We start from the raw sequence: 17,793 nt of genomic DNA, 5'->3' as shown, positions 1-17,793 counted from the left end.
ACCATTCTATGATTGTATGTAAAGACATAGAGAGAAATAGACACACTGTTATTCCATGTCTGTATAACTAAGCTTAGCTAGTTTTTTCATGATTACAATACTTTGGAGTATGTGGATTTATTGTTTTTTTTTTCCCCTTCAATTAAAATCAAGAATTACGCACCTTCCCATTGAAATTCAGACCTCACATGTAGACTATTGGGACTTTTCTGATGAATTACGTGGATAAACAGGTATTCATTCATGATTTGAATCACTTTGTTGTGCAGGAGAAGTCACTGAGCTATGGGACAGCGTAAAAGTTCAGACCTGCCTTTCTGGAGGCTACAGCAGCAGATGTATTCTCTTAAGGGCTGGATCTCATCCTTGAGGCGTCTTTTGGCCTTTGTGGTTGAACTAACTGTAATGTATAGCATTCCTGCGCAAAGTACTTTTCATATAGTGAGTGGATGTGATGATTGACTACAACAGGTTCTCCTGGATATCCTTGCTCTACAGAGCTATGCTACTTCTCAGCTACTGTTTTATATCAGTGTGAGCATCATCTAGGAGCCCAGCATGTCCCCTTCTGTAGTGCAAAGTATCTACTTTTGATGAGGAAGTCTTCTTGGATCGTGAGTTGAAAGTAGTGCTCTGTAAATGTGAAGTAGTTTTGACTGGTAAACATGTTACTTCCTTCCCTCAAATTTAGTTGGAGTCAGCATTAGGAAGTCTGGTTTGCACTGGCTGAGGCACTTTTCAGTGTGTGATTTAATGTTTTAATAGCTCATTCCAGTTTGAAGTTGTTTCCCAGTTTGTGCTGTATGCATACAGAAGATCTCTGGGTTGAAGAATTTTCTGGTTTGAAAATGGAATATCTCAAAACATCTAGTAAATGGGGAAGTGATGGGGGATAGCCCTCTCATCTGGGAAAGAAGGGAGAGTATTTGCCTTTGAGTTCGATTGAACTCATCAGGTTCAACTCATTCAGCTCATCACCAAGGTAAAGGTTGAATTGAAAGATGGGATTGCAGAGAAAACAGAAACTCCTTGTCTGTTTTTTCAAAACATCTGCTAAAACTTTTTCAAAACATCAATCCAAACTGTTGAGACCATCTTTATTTTGAAAATGATATCAGAGGTTTATGTGGCCTACACAGCAAAGTGTTGACTTCTTGTACAATGATTTCTTTCTCAAGCACAGAGACATGAAGGCATCAGTATTGGCCTTTTTATGTGGAAAAGGTTTCTTAGCATGTTATTGTGCTTCAAATCAATGTCTTTACTGTAATACTGATAACTGAAGACTACACGTGGTGCCATGGCTGAGTAACACTTTCATTTTCCTGTTTGACTACTGTAGTTGAACAAAGTTATGCTTAGTTAAACAATTTTTTAAACACTTGCATGTGCAATCTGTGTTGAAACAGAAAGCAGAAGTTATATATAATAAATAAAAGAATAAAAGAATCATAGGATAGTTAGGGTTGGAAAGGACCTTAAGATCATCTAGTTCCAACCCCCCTGACAGGGGCATGGACACCTCACACTAAACCATATCACCCAAGGCTCTGTCCAACCTGGCCTTGAACACCACCACAGATAGAGCATTCACAACCTCCCTGGGCAACCCATTCCAGTGCCTAACCACCCTTACAGTAAAGAACTTCTTCCTTATATCCAATCTAAACTTCCCCTGTTTAAGTTTTAACCCGTTACCCCTTGTCCTATCACTACAGTCCCTAATGAAGAGTCCTTTCCCAGCATCCCTATAGGCCCCCTTCAGAGACTGGAAAAGCTGCTCTGTGGTCTCCACGCAGCCTTCTCTTCTCCAGGCTGAACAGCCCCAACTTTCTCAGCCTATCTTCCTAAGGGAGGTGCTCCAGTCCCCTGATCGTCCTCATGGCCCTCCTCTGGACTTGTTCCAAAAGTTCCATGTCCTTTTTATGTTGAGGACACCAGAACTGCACACAATACTCCAGGTGAGGTCTCAGAAGAGCAGAGTAGAGGGGCAGGATCACCTTCGACCTGCTGGTCACGCTCCTTTTGATGCAGCCCAGGATACAGTTGGCTTTCTGGGCTGCGAGCGCACGTTGAATGCGGCTCATGTTCATTTTCTCATCAACCAACACCCCCAGGTCCTTCTCAGTAGGGCTGCTCTGAATCTCTTCTTTGCCCAACCTGTAGCTGTGCCTGGGATTGCTCTGACCCAGGTGTAGGACCTTGCACTTGGCATGGTTAAACTTCATGAGGCTGGCATCAGCCCACCTCACAAGCGTGTCAAGGTCCCTCTGGATGGCATTCCTTCCCTCCAGCGTATCAACCGAACCACACAGCTTGGTATCGTCGGCAAACTTGTTGAGGGTGCGCTCACTCCCACTGTCCATGTCACCAACAAAGATGTTGAACAGGACGGTCCCTCACTGATCCCTGAGGGACACCACTTGCTATTGGTCTCGAGCTGGACATTGAGCCATTGACCACAACTGTTTGTGTGTGGCCATCCAGCCAGTTCTTTATCCACCGAGTGGTCAAGTTGTGCAAGCATACTTAAAAAGAAGCTTTAATACACAGTGTATCACCTCTCAGCTATTTGGATGAGTACTATAGTCTACTGTCATGAAGGGAGATCAGCAGCACATTGTGTGACATTTGTACTACAGGCATCTCTGTCCAGATTGTTTTGTATCACGTCATGTCCTCAGCACTTCCTAAAGCTGTAAGCGTTCTTAAGAGCAGAAAATAAGAACTTCCTCATTTTTTTGCTAAGTGGAAGAAATGCAGTCTGAAAAGAAACAAAATTTATCTTTCCAGGCATGTATGTGTGCATTTTTCCAATTCCTACCATGAAATTACATGCTGTTGCATAATATGGTGTGTCAACACACTTCTCCCTATCTGTAAGGCTTGTTGGTTATCAGCTGATCTGTGCAAGTAACCCTACCTGATCTTGACATTTCTGTAGCAAATAACTTTTATATGAGCAGTCAAGATCAAAAGAAATAGTGTTTTATCGTAGGTTAGTGTCAAAAGAGATCCTTCTAAATTACATGACCCAAAGTCATTTGGCTGTTCTGTTTTTGGAATTTCAGGGCTGTGATAAACAGTTCTTCAATGCATCTGTTCAGTACTCCAACATGGACCTGTTGTTGGATTATATTAACAAGCATTCTGCTGAGTTTGGAGTGACTGTCCAGTATGCCACTGTTGGTGATTACTTCCAAGCGGTTTATAGCAGGAATCTCACATGGGAAATTCATGACTCTCAAGACTTTCTTCCATATTCAACAGGTAATTTAAGTTCACAACTGCATAATGTCTGCCTCAAATGTACAAATTTAAAATCTTAATAAAGGAAAATAGAGAAAATGAGAAACAAAGCAAAAAAAAAAGAAAAAACAACCAAACTTCTTTTGTAACATTTATTTACAGTACAAAGCACAGTGCGCAAAAACCCTGTAGTCTCTTAGGTGATCTGCAGTATTAGATGTGCATGTTATGCCTCTCCTCTTCCCCAGAAATGAGTTGTAGTAAGGACAGAGTGCTCTAGGATCCAGGGAATGGAAAGGAAACTGGTTAACTGAAAGATACCTAGAAACGGATGCAGAGCCAAATAAAACAGTGTCCTAATATTACTGTTCAAATGAACTGGATTATGCATAGATTAGAGAAGACATGGAGTCCTGGGTTTTGCTGAGATAGAGTTAATTTTCTTCTTAGTAGGTGATGCAGTGCTGTGTTTTGGCTTTAGCTTGAGAACAATGTATAACACATAGATCTAAGTTACTAAGTGGCTCTTACCCTGATCAAGGACTTTTCAGTCTCTGATGCTCTTCCAGTTTGGAGGGGCACAAGAAGCCGTGAGAGAGCAGAGACAGGACACCTTACCCAAGCTAGCGAAAGGGGTATTCCATACCACAGCACCTCATGCCCAGTGTAGAAACTGGGGGGAGTCACCCAGAAGGGACCCCTCGCCACTTGAGTCAGGCTGGGTGTTGGTCAGTGGGTGATGAGCAATTGTGTTGTGCATCACTCGGATTTCGTGGGGTTTATTCCTTTCTTTATTTCCTTTTATTGTTGCTTATATGTTAAACTACACGATTAAGCCCCTACAGATGGGAAACGTGACATGACGTAATCTGCAAATGTCTGAAGGAGAAGCAAGGCAGGTAACCCAGGGACCTAAGCAGTCTGAAAGCTCTTAGGGTACTTTGTTAATACAGTGGAATAGGAGTGGTCAAAGTGAAGCAGTTGCTGCAGAGGATTTGATGGCCATGCTCTATGTAACTCCAGGAATATTGGATATAATCTGGACTAAGTGCCCATTAATGCTGGTTATATACCATCCAGTCCTTAAACTCCAGAACTAATCTTTTGTATAAAGCAAAGCATAGCAGGTAAGGATGGCTCATAAATTCACTTGAAAAACATGTTCCTGATCCAAGCAAAATACTAATATAGATGAATCCCTAAAGTCTCCTGTCGGAGAAAGTCTTGTCAGTTTTGTTAAATAAAACAGTTTTAAATTCTAGGGGGGGAGGAAAAAAGAAGTGTTATTTATAACTGAAGTCTCAAAAAGTAAAAATACCACCTGTATTTCTGAAATATCATAGTATGATGTGACACACATTCATTGCAGCTGCTTGTCGCTTGCTTGCTTATGTGCTGTACTATGTTAGCTCTTCGAGCACAGCTGAAAAGTACTGGGAAGATAGGAGAGATGGCATGCCATTCCCAACACCCTTTCAATCATTTTCCCAAGTATATTTACCCTTTTAGGCCTCATTTAAGTATGTGGAGAGAAGACACAGTTAAGTTCTCAGTTTCTAAACTCATTAATTTGCTTCATTGCCTGGATTATCATTAAAATATCATTGGTATCATTAATATAGCTGTCTATATAATTGTAGCTGCTTCATCACATTTTTTGGCACTTGGGTTGTGTATCTCAGACTATTCTGTAACATGTCTGTTAACTTTTCAATGAATAAAAATAACCATTGCTTCCTGTGAATCATTGCATAGGCTGATCCCTGGCTCACTTGCCTCCCTTTAGGGATCATGTCATATCTAACAATTTGCGGATAAATGTATTGCTAGTTTTAACTGCTAATATCCTCTTACATCTGGGCTCTTGCCTCTGTCTTTCTGGCATAATTTACAGGCAGTAGGCAATTGCTATTAGCTTGCATAATGGCAGCACCTTGAGTGTTCCAGGTGGGTGCCCACACATGGATGCAATTTCTTCCCCAAACGGCTTACTGTGCCTAGCAATTGCAGTATAGATTCGAGTGCACTTTCTCCCACATACTGTTTTGCCTCTTGATGATTAATCCTCTCTCATTCTTTCTACGCCGTCTTATTATGAGTCACTTATTGGGCTTAGTGTCATTTCTGGCATATGCCTTGGAAACTCAATTTTTAAATCTCAGGTAAGTATTTCCACTTTCTGCTCTACATTCATTGTTCTGTACTAGTGTGCATGTGGGACTCCTCTGCTGGTAACCTTGAGAACTGAAATGGAGTTCATTGTGTTCAAACTTCTAGCCTTTTTAGGCCAAAAATAGTTTCACCTTTAGTTTTTGAGCAAAAGATCCCATTTTCCAGTTGTTGCCTTTGATCCTTGATAGCAGATTGTTATGGTTGCATGTATGCACTTCTGAAAGCACTTTCTGCAGCTTCCCCCAAAACCAACCAAACCTCCCCACACTAAGTAGAGATTTGGAGGTTTTAAAATCAAATACTTGTTTTCCTAGTTTACTCTCTGGGGTACTGGAAATACCAACTGTTGAAATACTTTCTACTGACCACTTGAGGGCATCTTTTGATGTACTTTGAAGTGCTGCAGTGGTTTGGAGTCGTGTTACAACATCGCTGTTTCTACTCCTTTTTGAGGAAATGAAATTTGAGATAAATCCCTTTGACTAAATGAGGGAAATGCAGAGAGATTGTATCAAGCATTAACCAAGGATTATAATCCACTTATTGATACATAATAAAATATGCTTCAGTGAAACTTCTGAAGTTGTTCTGTGCAGGTCCACAAAGAAATTTCTGCAAGCACAGGTTAACTTAGTTGGTAATGGCTTTGAATCAACAGTCATGTTACTAGGCCTGTAGTAAAGATTGTAGTTCTCCAAAGTGCACTTTTATGGCTGTGTTTCTTTGTAGGGTTAATGAATATTCCATTTGATGGAATTACAGACCAGTCAGTCTCACCTCTGTGCCTGGCAAAATCCTGGAGCAGATTCTAGTGGAAGGCATCCTAAGGCACATGAAAATCAACAAGGTGCTTGGTGACAGCCAGCATGGCTTCATTAAGGGGAAATCCTGCCTGACCAATTTGGTGGCCTTCTATTGGCTACAGAACCAATGGACAGGGGTAGAGCAGTTGATGACATTTACCTGGACTTGTGTAAAGCATTCGACACTGTCCCACATGACATCCTTGTCTCTAAATTGGAGAGACATCAATTTGATGGATGGACCACTCGGTGGATAAAGAACTGGCTGGATGGCCACACACAAACAGTTGTGGTCAATGGCTCAATGTCCGACTGGAGACCAGTAATGAGTGGTGTCCCTCAGGGATCAGTGTTGGGACCGGTCTTGTCATTGTCGCTGACATGGACAGTGGGATTGAGTGCGCCCTCAGCAAGTTTGCCGATGACACCAAGCTGTGTGGTTCGGTTGATACGCTGGAGGGAAGGAATGCCATCCAGAGGGACCTTGACACGCTTGTGAGGTGGGCTGATGCCAACCTCATGAAGTTTAACCATGCCAAGTGCAAGGTCCTACACCTGGGTCAGAGCAATCCCAGGCACAGCTACAGGTTGGGCAAAGAAGAGATTCAGAGCAGCCCTGTTGAGAAAGACTTGGGGGTGTTGGTTGATGAGAAAATGAACATGAGCTGCCTTCAATGTGCGCTCGCAGCCCAGAAAGCCAACCGTATCCTGGGCTGCATCAAAAGGAGCGTGACCAGCAGGTCGAAGGAGGTGATCCTGCCCCTCTACTCTGCTCTTGTGAGACCTCACCTGGAGTATTGTGTGCAGTTCTGGTGTCCTCAAAATAAAAAGGACATGGAACTTTTGGAACAAGTCCAGAGGAGGGCCACAAGGATGATCAGGGGACTGGAGCACCTCCCTTAGGAAGACAGGCTTAGAGAGTTGGGGCTGTTCAGCCTGGAGAAGAGAAGGCTGCATGGCAACCTCCTAGCAGCTTTTCCAGTCTCTGAAGGGGGCCTATAGGGATGCTGGGGAGGGACTCTTCATTAGGGACTGTAGTGATAGGACAAGGGGTAACGGGTTAAAACTTAAACAGGGGAAGTTCAGATTGGATATAAGGGGGAAATTCTTTCCTGTTAGGGTGGTTAGGCACTGGAATGGGTTGCCCAGGGAGGTTGTGAATGCTCCATCCCTGGCAGTGTTCAAGACCAGGTTGGACGAGGCCTTGGGTGATATGGTTTAGTGTGAGGTGTCCTTGCCCCTGTCGGGGGTTGGAACTAGATGATCTTAAGGTCCTTTCCAACCCTAACTACTCTATGATTCTATGATGCTATGTTAAACCTACATCAGGTTTCATGTAAGAAGCTGTACCATACTAGTCTAATAAATAACATATAAGTGATAACTGAAATGGTATTATGACATGTTGGATCTGTTCAACTCTTAACAGAGCCATTTCAAGCATGGACTGGGTTTTATACTTCTCGAAGCATGTTAAAAGGAATTGCAAGGAGAGCAAGTTCACTGCTTTTCGCTGGAGAGTCCTTTTTCACACAGTATGTCCAGAAACATCCAGCAGGCTCTATTTGCAAATGTAAAGCCTTAAAGCAACTTCAGAGCCTTAGATGGGCAGTTTCAGAGGTAAAGATTGATTTTTTAATTTGAATGAAAATGTTAATTGCCCACAAGCAAAGCTTTCCTTAAGAATTTCAGCTGGAGTCTTGAGGTTGCTTTTATGTTTTTAGAAAAAAAAAATTCCCTTTAGTCATAAGTAAAAATAAAGCAGTTCTTCAAAAAACAATCTTGAAACATGACTTTAGTCCCTTAGCCATGCATTCAAGACATGGTTACTGGCAAATGTTTTCTTCAGCCAGTGAAAGAATATGTGGTTTCAAACTTTACATGTAATATTCTTTTCCTTAATGTTAATTTTATCATTTACAAAATGATTTTTAAATAATTAAAAAACTAAACAAGTTAGAAAAGGAAGGACAGATTTGTTTCTTCAAAGTTCAGCAGCTGAGTGATCAGCCTCATACCATCAACCATTTACAGGCCTCAGTGCTTTTGCTGGTAATAAATATTTATTCAGCTAAGTTATTGACCAGACCTTAGAAGGAAATGAAAAACCTGCCTTGCTATGGTATTTTTGCTCCATTCTTACTTTTAGTAAGTTGTATTTTTTTCCTCCAAGTATGTAACTAGTAATTTCTAAATATTAAAATAGGAATATATAGAGAGGGAAGTCTGTGTGCATCTGGTCTTTGACCAATTTGTTCTATTTATTGAAATTTGGAATAGGTAAAATGTTCAAACTGTGAATATAGCTTATTAAGTTCTCTGACTGAAGGTTAGTGGACCATGTTAATACAAATGAAAACCTGAAGTTGTCGTCCTCTTACATTGTAACCTTTCAAACTGCCCTTAAATGTAAGGTCCAGCACCATGATGGTATAACAGGCACAGAGTCTCCCAAGGTGAAGGACATGTACATGAACAACTTGATGTATGGAATGTTCAACGTAAAGAAGCTAATGGCTTCCATAATCTTTGACATGAACAATGCAAAGAAGAACGGCAAGGTCTATTCTTCTGTCTACATTAGAGACTCAGGAATACCAGGTACTTTTTACACAGCTTCTCCAATTTTACGGCTAGCTCATGAAAACTTACTGTGTTTTCCTCCAAAACAATCAACGTGCTATGTACCACTTAAGTTCTGTGAACCACAGCTGGAAAATCCTGTTTGCTTTATGAGATCTGCCAGACCTGAGGCAAACTCTACCCCACTGCGTGTATTAGACCTGGCTCTTAGAATCAGATCTCAACTGTAAAACAGAGGGAAGAGGTGCTGATTGGATTAATTACTAAGCTAACCCTACTGTGCAGCAGATTACATAGTAAGAAGTACAGTCACAGTTAAGAAATGTTCTTCCTATAATGTATTGCCAGCTTGTGTAAAACATACAAAAGAATTTTTAAGGAGTCTATGATAAAGACTGTACATTCTCTTTTACTTTGGAAACTTTTTAACTGTCAAATGTAAGCAGTGCCATGGGCTGCACAACAGACTGGTTAGGCTTTTTTCAGGGTTGTTTTTAGATTAGACTTCCCATTTGATCTTCTGTATATCTCTGATAAAGTTAATACTGCATGACAATGAATTGTAAGCTGCTTATTTTCACTAGATGCATTTACATTCAACTCAGGTGTCATTTTCTGAATACATGGTCTCTTTTTGGGTAAAGAATAGAAGAATGAAGCAGAAGGGTTTTTATGGAGTACTATAAAATGTTTTTTTTTCAATCATGAACTATGACTGCAGGGTTTTATGTTAAAATTTTGTAAGATGGTTGTACCTGGACAGATCTCTCAAATGCTTTTTAATATCACATTTTAAAAATACATACTTTTAGTGACTGATAGTTTTGTCTGTTTGCCACAGGTGCCGCAGGCATTGACCAGTACATTGTTGTCTATAATCCACTGGCATGGAACGTCACTACCTTTGTCAAGCTTTCTGTCAGCCTCCTGAGAATGAGTGTCTATGATGAACTGGGACATCCTGTGCCAGCTCAGGTACTTCAACTTTGTTTCTGTCTGTTGCTTTTCTTTCACTTGTCAGTTTTCACTGACTTGATCCCACCTCCTGTCAAAGTGTGGTAATGTATAGTATTACAGCAAAAACAAGTATTAGTTCAAATTGGGATTTTCCTAGTCCTCCTTCAGGTGATTATGGTTTTTTTTCCTCTGTGTTTGGTTTGTCCTTTGTATGCTTGCTGTGTGTGCCTGACCCCTGCTTTTCTTTCTAAAAAATACTGTTTCCAGTAAAACCTTTTCAGTTGAAGCCCTGCGCTGTAATTGATGGTCCTATTTGGTACAATTGACAAATTGCCTTGGGTAGGAGAATTGATTGAAGAAATTTAGGAATTGAGGCTTGGCAAGTGCTCTTCCTTCTTTTGCACCACTTGTATGAGTTGAAGCGGTTCCCTATGAGTGGGAATAGGTCCTGTTGATTCCAGTAAGGTTAGGAGTTGTGCAGTGTGAATAACAAGGTGTATGCCAATCCACGGCATGAAGGTACAGACAACTGTCCTGGATTCACTGGGAAAGAGTTAATTTTCTTCTAGCAGCTGGTACAGTGCTGTGGTTTGGCTTTAGTATGAGAAAAGTGTTGATAACACAAGATGGTTTAGTTGTTGCTAAGTAGTGCTACCTGAAGTCAACTTTGTTTCCTAACCTCTGCCAGCAAGGAGGGGCACAAGAAGCTGGGAGGAAACACATCCAGGACAGCTGACCTAAACTAGTCAAAGGGATATTCCATTCCACAGCATGTCATGCTCAGTATAGAAACTGGGGTAAGTTTCTATACTGCAGTTGGCTGGAAGCTGTTTATTGCTGCTCAGGGACAGGCTGGGCATCAGTCAGTGGGTGGTGAGCAATCGTGTTGTGCATCACTTGGTTTTCTTGGGTTGTATACCTCTCTTTCTCATTATTAGCATTAATAATATTAATTATTATTAGTATCATCATATTTTACTTTCTTTTAATTATGAAACTGTTCCTATCTCAATCCAGTAGTTTTACTTTTTCCCAGTACTTCTCCCACTGCATGGGGCTGGGGAGTGAGCAAATGGCTGCATGGTACAGTTGCCAGCTGGTGTTAAAACATAGCAGTCCTTTTTGAAACCCACTATGGGGCACAGAGTACTGAGATAATGACAGATCTGACCAGAGTGTGTTAAAACAAATTTATTATAAGCATTCATTGTATTGATTTAATAGTTGCTGGTCACGATATTGATTTATTTATTCTAGGAGTTGTTGCATTTGTTTTCAGGGTTGTTATGTTACACTTCACCTGCAGTACATGTTCCCTGTGGTGACGTTTATCATCCCTGGGGCCTGGGCTAAGATTGTAATTTTGTTGTGCTTCGTAGTATTGATTTATGATATGTAGAATTCCTGATCATGACACTAATCTCATATGTGTACTCAGCATTGCCATCACCTCTGTACTTTGGGAGCCATCTATTGGAAAATATTAATATTTACATCTTTCACCATTTCCCCTCAAAAGAGCCAAACTATGTAGGAGACATCTTCCTACAGCTTCCTTCCTTTCTTCTCTCCTTTCCTCCTTACTTCCTTCTGACATGTTCCTTCTCCAGGCTGATTACAGTAGCGCTTGAGAGGTTTTAAGATTCTGAATATCCTTCAAACCAATTCAGCATGTTGCTGAATGCGGTTCAGGTCTTGCTTAAGGTTAAACAACTATCTAAGAATGCCACTCAGAGGTCTGCCCCAAGGATGGATAGTTACGAGTGGCAGGGTGTGTGGAATTGTTTGGACAAGTATCTAGGCCAGTGGGCACCTCCAGTGTTTTGGATCTTCCCTTCTGAGAGTGCAGAATCTGGAAAAACTAGTGAAATATTTGGAAAAAGTATATTGTTATCCTGACAGTTCCAGAGAGACACAAATCACTGCAGCGTGCTGGGGCCTCGCTCGTGCCTACTGAGCCCTGCTCAACACTCTTCTGTACTCTCAAGGGGAAAAGAAGCTCTCTGTATCTGACAACAAAACAAAAGGATGGTTGCCTGTGCTGGGCTGGATGTTCAAAGGGAAGCTGTCCTCTACACATCATGCAGTTGATGCTGTGTGGAGTAAGTGTGTCACACTGATCACACAGCAAGGTCAAACAGAAAATCACAGTCATCCAGGAATCTTGGAAGTCACCATGGACTGGCCAGAAAACAAAGATTTTGGAATATCATCAGAGGAGGTGTTGATGCATGTTGAAGAGGCCCCACAGTATAATAAATGACTAGAAAGTGAGAAGCAATATGCCTTGTTTACTGATGGGTCCTGCCGTATTGTGGGAAAACATCGGAGATGGAAGGCAGCTGTATGGAGTCCTGGATGACAAGTTGCAGAAACTGCTGAAGGAGAGGGTGAATCAAGTCAGTTTGTCGAGGTGAAAGCCATCCAGCTGGCCCTGGACATTGCTGAACGAGAAAAGTGGCCAGTACTTTATCTCTATACTGACTCATGGATGGTGGCAAATGCCCTGTGGGGGTGGTTGCAGCAGTGGAAGCAGAGCAACTGGCAACGCAGAGGTAAACCCATCTGGGCTGCTGCACTGTGGCAAGATATTGCTGCCCGGGTGCAGAACCTGGTGGTGAAGGTACGCCATGTAGATGCCCATGTACCCAAGAGTCGGGCCACTGAGGAACACCAGAACAACCAACAAGTGGATAAAGCGGCTAAGATTGAAGTGGCTCAGATGGAATTAGATTGGCAACATAAGGCTGAATTATTTTTGGCCCGGTGGGCCCATGACACTTCAGGCCATCAGGGCAGAGATGCAACATACGGATGGGCTCGTGATCGAGGGGTGGACTTAACAATGGACGCTATAGCCCGGGTTATTCGCAAATGTGAAACGTGCTGCAATTAAACAAGCCAAGCAATTAAAGCCCCTCTGGTATGGAGGACGATGGCTGAAGCTGGGGGGCCTGGCAGATTGATTATATCACACTGCCACCAACCCGCCAAGGCAAGCATGTGCAAAGAGCATGGCATTGAGTGGGTATATCACATCCCCTATCGTGATTTTGGGTGAGAATCATGTCTCAGTCTCTTTTCTGTCACTTGACTGATTAGTTTAATTTTTTATTATTTCTGCTTATATCGTCATTTTGCAATGTGATCTTAAATCAAGAACTACAATTCTGTGCTCAAATTAAACTAAGATCTTTGTAATTTGCTTAGTGACCCTCTTCCCTTCACTAGAAAAGTCTAAGCGTAATCCAATTAAAAGCAGCATGGATCTACATGATAATTGAGAATTATAAGAATGGCATATTTAGAAACTTATTTTTAATTTAGTAGTAGTTACTTTTTGTAATTTAGGGCTTGCAACACATGAAGATATTTGCCTTGCCAATTAATTTTCTGTAACGGAGAATTATTGTATATGTTAACACACAGGTTCAAAGCTCAGCGGAATCCCATTCTACATATGATCTGTATATTCTAGTTGCAATAAGTGGTCTGAGCTACAGAAAATACCATGTTAAACCCTTGAATGGTAAGCAGTCTGCGTTTGTTGGAAGATCTGTCAAGTACAAGCGAAAAGACCTAACTCATGCAGATCAACAAAGTCAACATTTGCTTCCTGTGGTTAACAACTGCTACCAGGTCATGTTTGACCGAAACACAAATCTAATGCACAGCATTACAGAGAGGTGAGATAGCCTGCTTGCTTTTAATAATGTTTCAGATTACAAAGGTTTTAAAACCATTTGTAAAAATAAGTTCAAGGACTGTATCATACCTTCATTCTGAGACCTCACTAATAAAATGTTCTTTATATTCTTTACAGTTCTTTCTTACTTCCAGTTCATGTGTTCTCCTTTCTACAGGGAAAATGAACACCAGCATAGGTGTGATTTCACACTATTTCTGTAATGTTGTTTACATGTTTAATCAGGAAATCAGTCTAAGGTGACATACCGCAGTATTAACTCGTAGATCAGCAGAATCTTACCTTATTTTAGAGCTGAAAAGGGTTATTAATGTCTGTTTGCATTAAAAATAAATAAGTACATATGCTATGGCTACACAATAAGCCTTCAGTAATAAAGCAAGATCTTTCTCTTGCTAAGCAGTAGTGTTTTCCAGGTTCTGTATCACTCTTCCTATGGTAAAAAATGTTTTAAAGGAAACATTTAACTGCTGAAACTCCATTTAATTAGCAGATAAAATGATGAACAGTCAAGATTTAGGTGAGATTTGGGGTTTGCAGGTTTTCTATCTCAGCTGATGTGAATTGGCCCATTTTCTTCAGCTTCAGTAGACCTGTGCTGCTTTTTGCCTCCTCAGGATTCACATTGTCAGCTATATACTGATGGAAAATTTGACCCCTCTGACATTGGCTTGTTGACTACTAGACCTCTTTCACCTTTGTGTTTATGTTTGTAATTCTGCCTCATAGACCAAGAACTTTTCATCTCTGTTTAGTTAAAATTAGCTTTAAAAGTACAGATGGGCCTTAACTAAGCGCCTTGAAGTAAGTACCTTCTCAAAGTGCCTCCAGATCCCAACTCTTTCCAGGTTCCATGAGGAATATAATACGGAATATAAGGAAGAGGAAGAAAAATCTAAATTCACATTCCATTTTTTCCCATCCTGTTCTGGCAGGCAGCAAGAGCTGGAATTCAGCATGTAAGATATTCACTTTCTTCACAAGCCTGCAGGCAAGGCTGGAATGTTCCAAGTTTCAGCAAATTTGGTCTGGGGTAATGGGAAAGAGGGAGGCATCAGGTCAGCTGTGGGATCTTCAACTGTGAAGCCTTATGAAGTTTAGGTGCAACAGTTGCAGCCTCTGGGTTCTGACCCTGCACTGAAACTGCCTCAGAACAGGAGCAGTAGAAAAGACATGGGTGTGTTTTGCACCTCAGTCATTCCAATTTATCAGTCACTGGATTAGCATTAGCTAAAATGATTGTCAGTTTAAATTTATATGCTGGACAAAGTGATGTTTCCTGTTTTGCCAGCAAGATTCCAAGAGAGGAGCAGAGCAGGTAGCTGAGGGCAGTAGCATCTTAAATTGCCTTCATATGATTTTCTAAAGACTGTGATATGGAATCATGAATGGCTAAACTGTAAGCTTCAGGGGAGGAGAAGACAAAGTAGGTACTGAGCGAGTGCAAATTTTGCTATCCCATTGCCATTATATTTGTTACCACTGTTAAATATGGAAACTTGCATTGTGCTGATTTAGCTAGCTACAAAGTCAGTTAAATGAACCTGATGGTTCATTAATATGGTGCAATGTACCTCGTTTTTGTGCAATGGATGGGTTTGCATCCTGTAGCAACTGTCACATCAAAGCAACAAGCTAATGTAGGTGGTGTTTCTGTCTTAAGATGTTTCTGTTTTACAGAAGTATAAAATGACATAGAAACTCCATTTGTTTGCATGCTGACAGATGCCATAATGGGAAGCATTTTAGTTCTCTGCTGCCCTCATTTCCTAAATCTTATAAAATCAATTATCCACTTGGAGGAAACAGGTTTTTTTTTTTTGCTTACATTCCCAAACTCATTCCTTGCAGCCCAGCTTTCCATCTGTTATGTACAAAACGTAGTACGGTTTTCCCTTTCTGTGGATTCACAGGGAGACTAACCAGACTGTCCAGTTGACCCAGGAGTTCCTTGAGTACCATGTGAATGGAGACACAGCGAAGGGACCAATTTCAGATAACTACTTATTTGCCCCAAATGCTTCAGCTGTTCCTGTATCAAAAGCAGTGGGATTGGAAGTGGTTTCTGGAAATCTGATGACAGAGATACGGCAGTATTTCTACAGGTACAACGCAATTACAGCTTCACTTCACTGGAATGTTTAATTCTCTGTAGCTATTGATGAGATTAATTCTGTGTAGTTACTCCTAAACAGTGAGCTCTGTGTACTGTTTAGGATTTAGACAGAAGGACTAGCATGTGTCTGCTAAATAGAGTGCTGAGGAAGCACCTCCTTTAAATAGCACATATTGCTGTAGGGAGGGAGGTGAAGACTGTTTGGTTGTCTTCTGTTGTCCATTTTGTAGTGCAGCTTCTGATGGGATCCTGGTTTCATTCAGTGCAATGAAAATTGCAGCTAACGTCATCTTACATGGGTGGAATACAGATATAATGGTTCATCTTTATAACTCTGAATATCTTGCTTATAAACAAATTACAGAAAGGAGAAAGGAGTCCTACACAAGGTCACTCTGACCGCTGATGGACTAGCTACTTTTCTGTGTTAAAATTTCATCAGTCTGTAACCCCTTCACCCTCTTTTAAATTTTATTTGATTGAAGCCTTTTGCTTTATATGTCATTGTACTACAAGGATTGTAGTTGAGAAGTATGTTTGGAAAACAGCGGAATTCTCACATCAAAGTTAATGTTGCCCAGATTGAAAAAATACCTGTGTTCTGTACAAAGTAATTGTTTTGCTTAGGGAGTCATAATTATTTTAAAACTTCTTGTTAATTTTGAGAAAAACAGAGCCTCTCTAATTGAATGAATAGTCCTGTTTTCACCTGAAACACTAAAGAAAATTGTAGGGTATCGCTTACTCCAGTTGAGTATCTGTACATTTGAAAATTAGATTTCAATTAAAAATGTTTGTACGTGTACATGAAATAGATAGAAAACAGGCTAGAAGGTTGTCAGGATGTGTAGGATCAGATCATGTGTAGGATCTGATCATGAGGATCAGGATGTGTAGGATCAGATCATGAATGACTTTCAAGTCTTGACATAACTGAACAAGTTCTCCACTTTATAAACTCTGCATATCTTTCTTCTCATTTTTATAGTAACGTTACTTCTCAGGATTACATATATGCACTGTATACCAGGATGTATACAGTACCGGAAGGCTATGATGGGAAGTTGCTTTGCCATAGGATAGAGCAAGAATACAGAGTTGGGCCTTTGGAATTCAATCGTGAAGCAGTTCTAAGAATGAGTACAAATTTGGACACCAGGCAACTACTCTACACTGACAACAATGGATATCAGATTCAGAAAAGACCATTCAAAGCATACGAGAATAACACAGTGGCTCGGGTAGGCACAAAGTGTGATCTGAAGTCAGTTGTGTCTTGTCTTTGTTCTCCATTGCTGTTACCTAGGTTAGTATTATCACAGCATGATTTACTGTGTGTTTTCAGAACTATTATCCTATGGTCCAGGCTGCATACATTGAAGATGATACCACAAGGCTGGTGCTTCTTGCAGAAAGAGCTCATGGTGTCTCAAGCCAAGGAAATGGACAAGTGGAGGTAACATATAAAACATATTTTTACTAGGGAAGCATAATTTCATGGCTGCTAATAATACAAGTAGATCATGATGGCTGGTTATTGTTGTGACATTCACCTTCCCAATACAGGTGATGCTTCACAGGAGACTGTGGAACAACCTTCAGTGGGACCTGAATTACAACCTCACTTTGAATGACTCTTCAGTGGTTCACCCTGTGATGTGGCTTATTTTAGGAACAAAAGCTGTCACCAATATTTTGTATTGGACAAGCGGACTGGCATTAGAACACGAGCCAGTAGTAATGTTTGGAGCATCATCAGGTAACTCATTCTGTCTCCTGTGCTGTCTTTAGCATCTGAATGGCTTGCTTATGTTGCTCTGATTTATGCTGTTAAGTTTATAAATGCAGACTTCCAGCCTCCTATGTGGCAAAGTTAGTATATAGAATCACAGAATAGTTAAGGAGTTAGAAGGCAGATTTAGAGCCCACTAATTACTTTGCATTAATTTCAAACATGGATGTTGTCCAAGTGTATGAAATGTTCCTCTTGTTATGTAATTATCTCTACATTCAGAGGAGAATAAATTTTAAACCATATAATGAGAAGAAAATGTCCGCATGGGGAATTAGAGCATAGTAGCTAGTGTGCCATATATCAGCTTCCTGGATGCTGAGTCCTTAATGACCATTTTTAAGTTATTCTTTTAAAAATATTTGTTTGACTTATTAACTAAAACTGAGGCCTGGTAGTGAAACAGCAACTTCAA

The 17,793-nt window shown here is 40.7% G+C and overlaps 1 protein-coding gene across 2 annotated transcripts in view; it reads left to right on the top strand.

Moving 5' to 3' along the window:
- The window catches only part of MAN2B2 (mannosidase alpha class 2B member 2), a 35,010-nt gene that overhangs the window by 14,290 nt on the left and 2,927 nt on the right, over window positions 1-17,793 (top strand). For both annotated transcript variants that reach the window (XM_061468576.1, XM_061468583.1), the window contains exons 7-15: window positions 3,072-3,270; window positions 7,654-7,844; window positions 8,639-8,825; window positions 9,649-9,782; window positions 13,194-13,450; window positions 15,384-15,575; window positions 16,575-16,827; window positions 16,932-17,042; window positions 17,153-17,345. In XM_061468576.1, coding sequence (XP_061324560.1) covers window positions 3,072-3,270; window positions 7,654-7,844; window positions 8,639-8,825; window positions 9,649-9,782; window positions 13,194-13,450; window positions 15,384-15,575; window positions 16,575-16,827; window positions 16,932-17,042; window positions 17,153-17,345 — 1,717 coding nt within the window. The remainder of the gene's footprint in view (window positions 1-3,071; window positions 3,271-7,653; window positions 7,845-8,638; window positions 8,826-9,648; window positions 9,783-13,193; window positions 13,451-15,383; window positions 15,576-16,574; window positions 16,828-16,931; window positions 17,043-17,152; window positions 17,346-17,793) is intronic.

This window comes from Pezoporus flaviventris, unplaced genomic scaffold (assembly GCF_033815535.1).
Source record: "Pezoporus flaviventris isolate CSIRO_AGI_PZ_B2104156 unplaced genomic scaffold, CSIRO_AGI_Pfla_v1 ptg000002l, whole genome shotgun sequence".
Lineage (NCBI taxonomy): Eukaryota > Metazoa > Chordata > Aves > Psittaciformes > Psittacidae > Pezoporus > Pezoporus flaviventris.
This window is presented reverse-complemented; position numbering and strand designations above follow the sequence as displayed.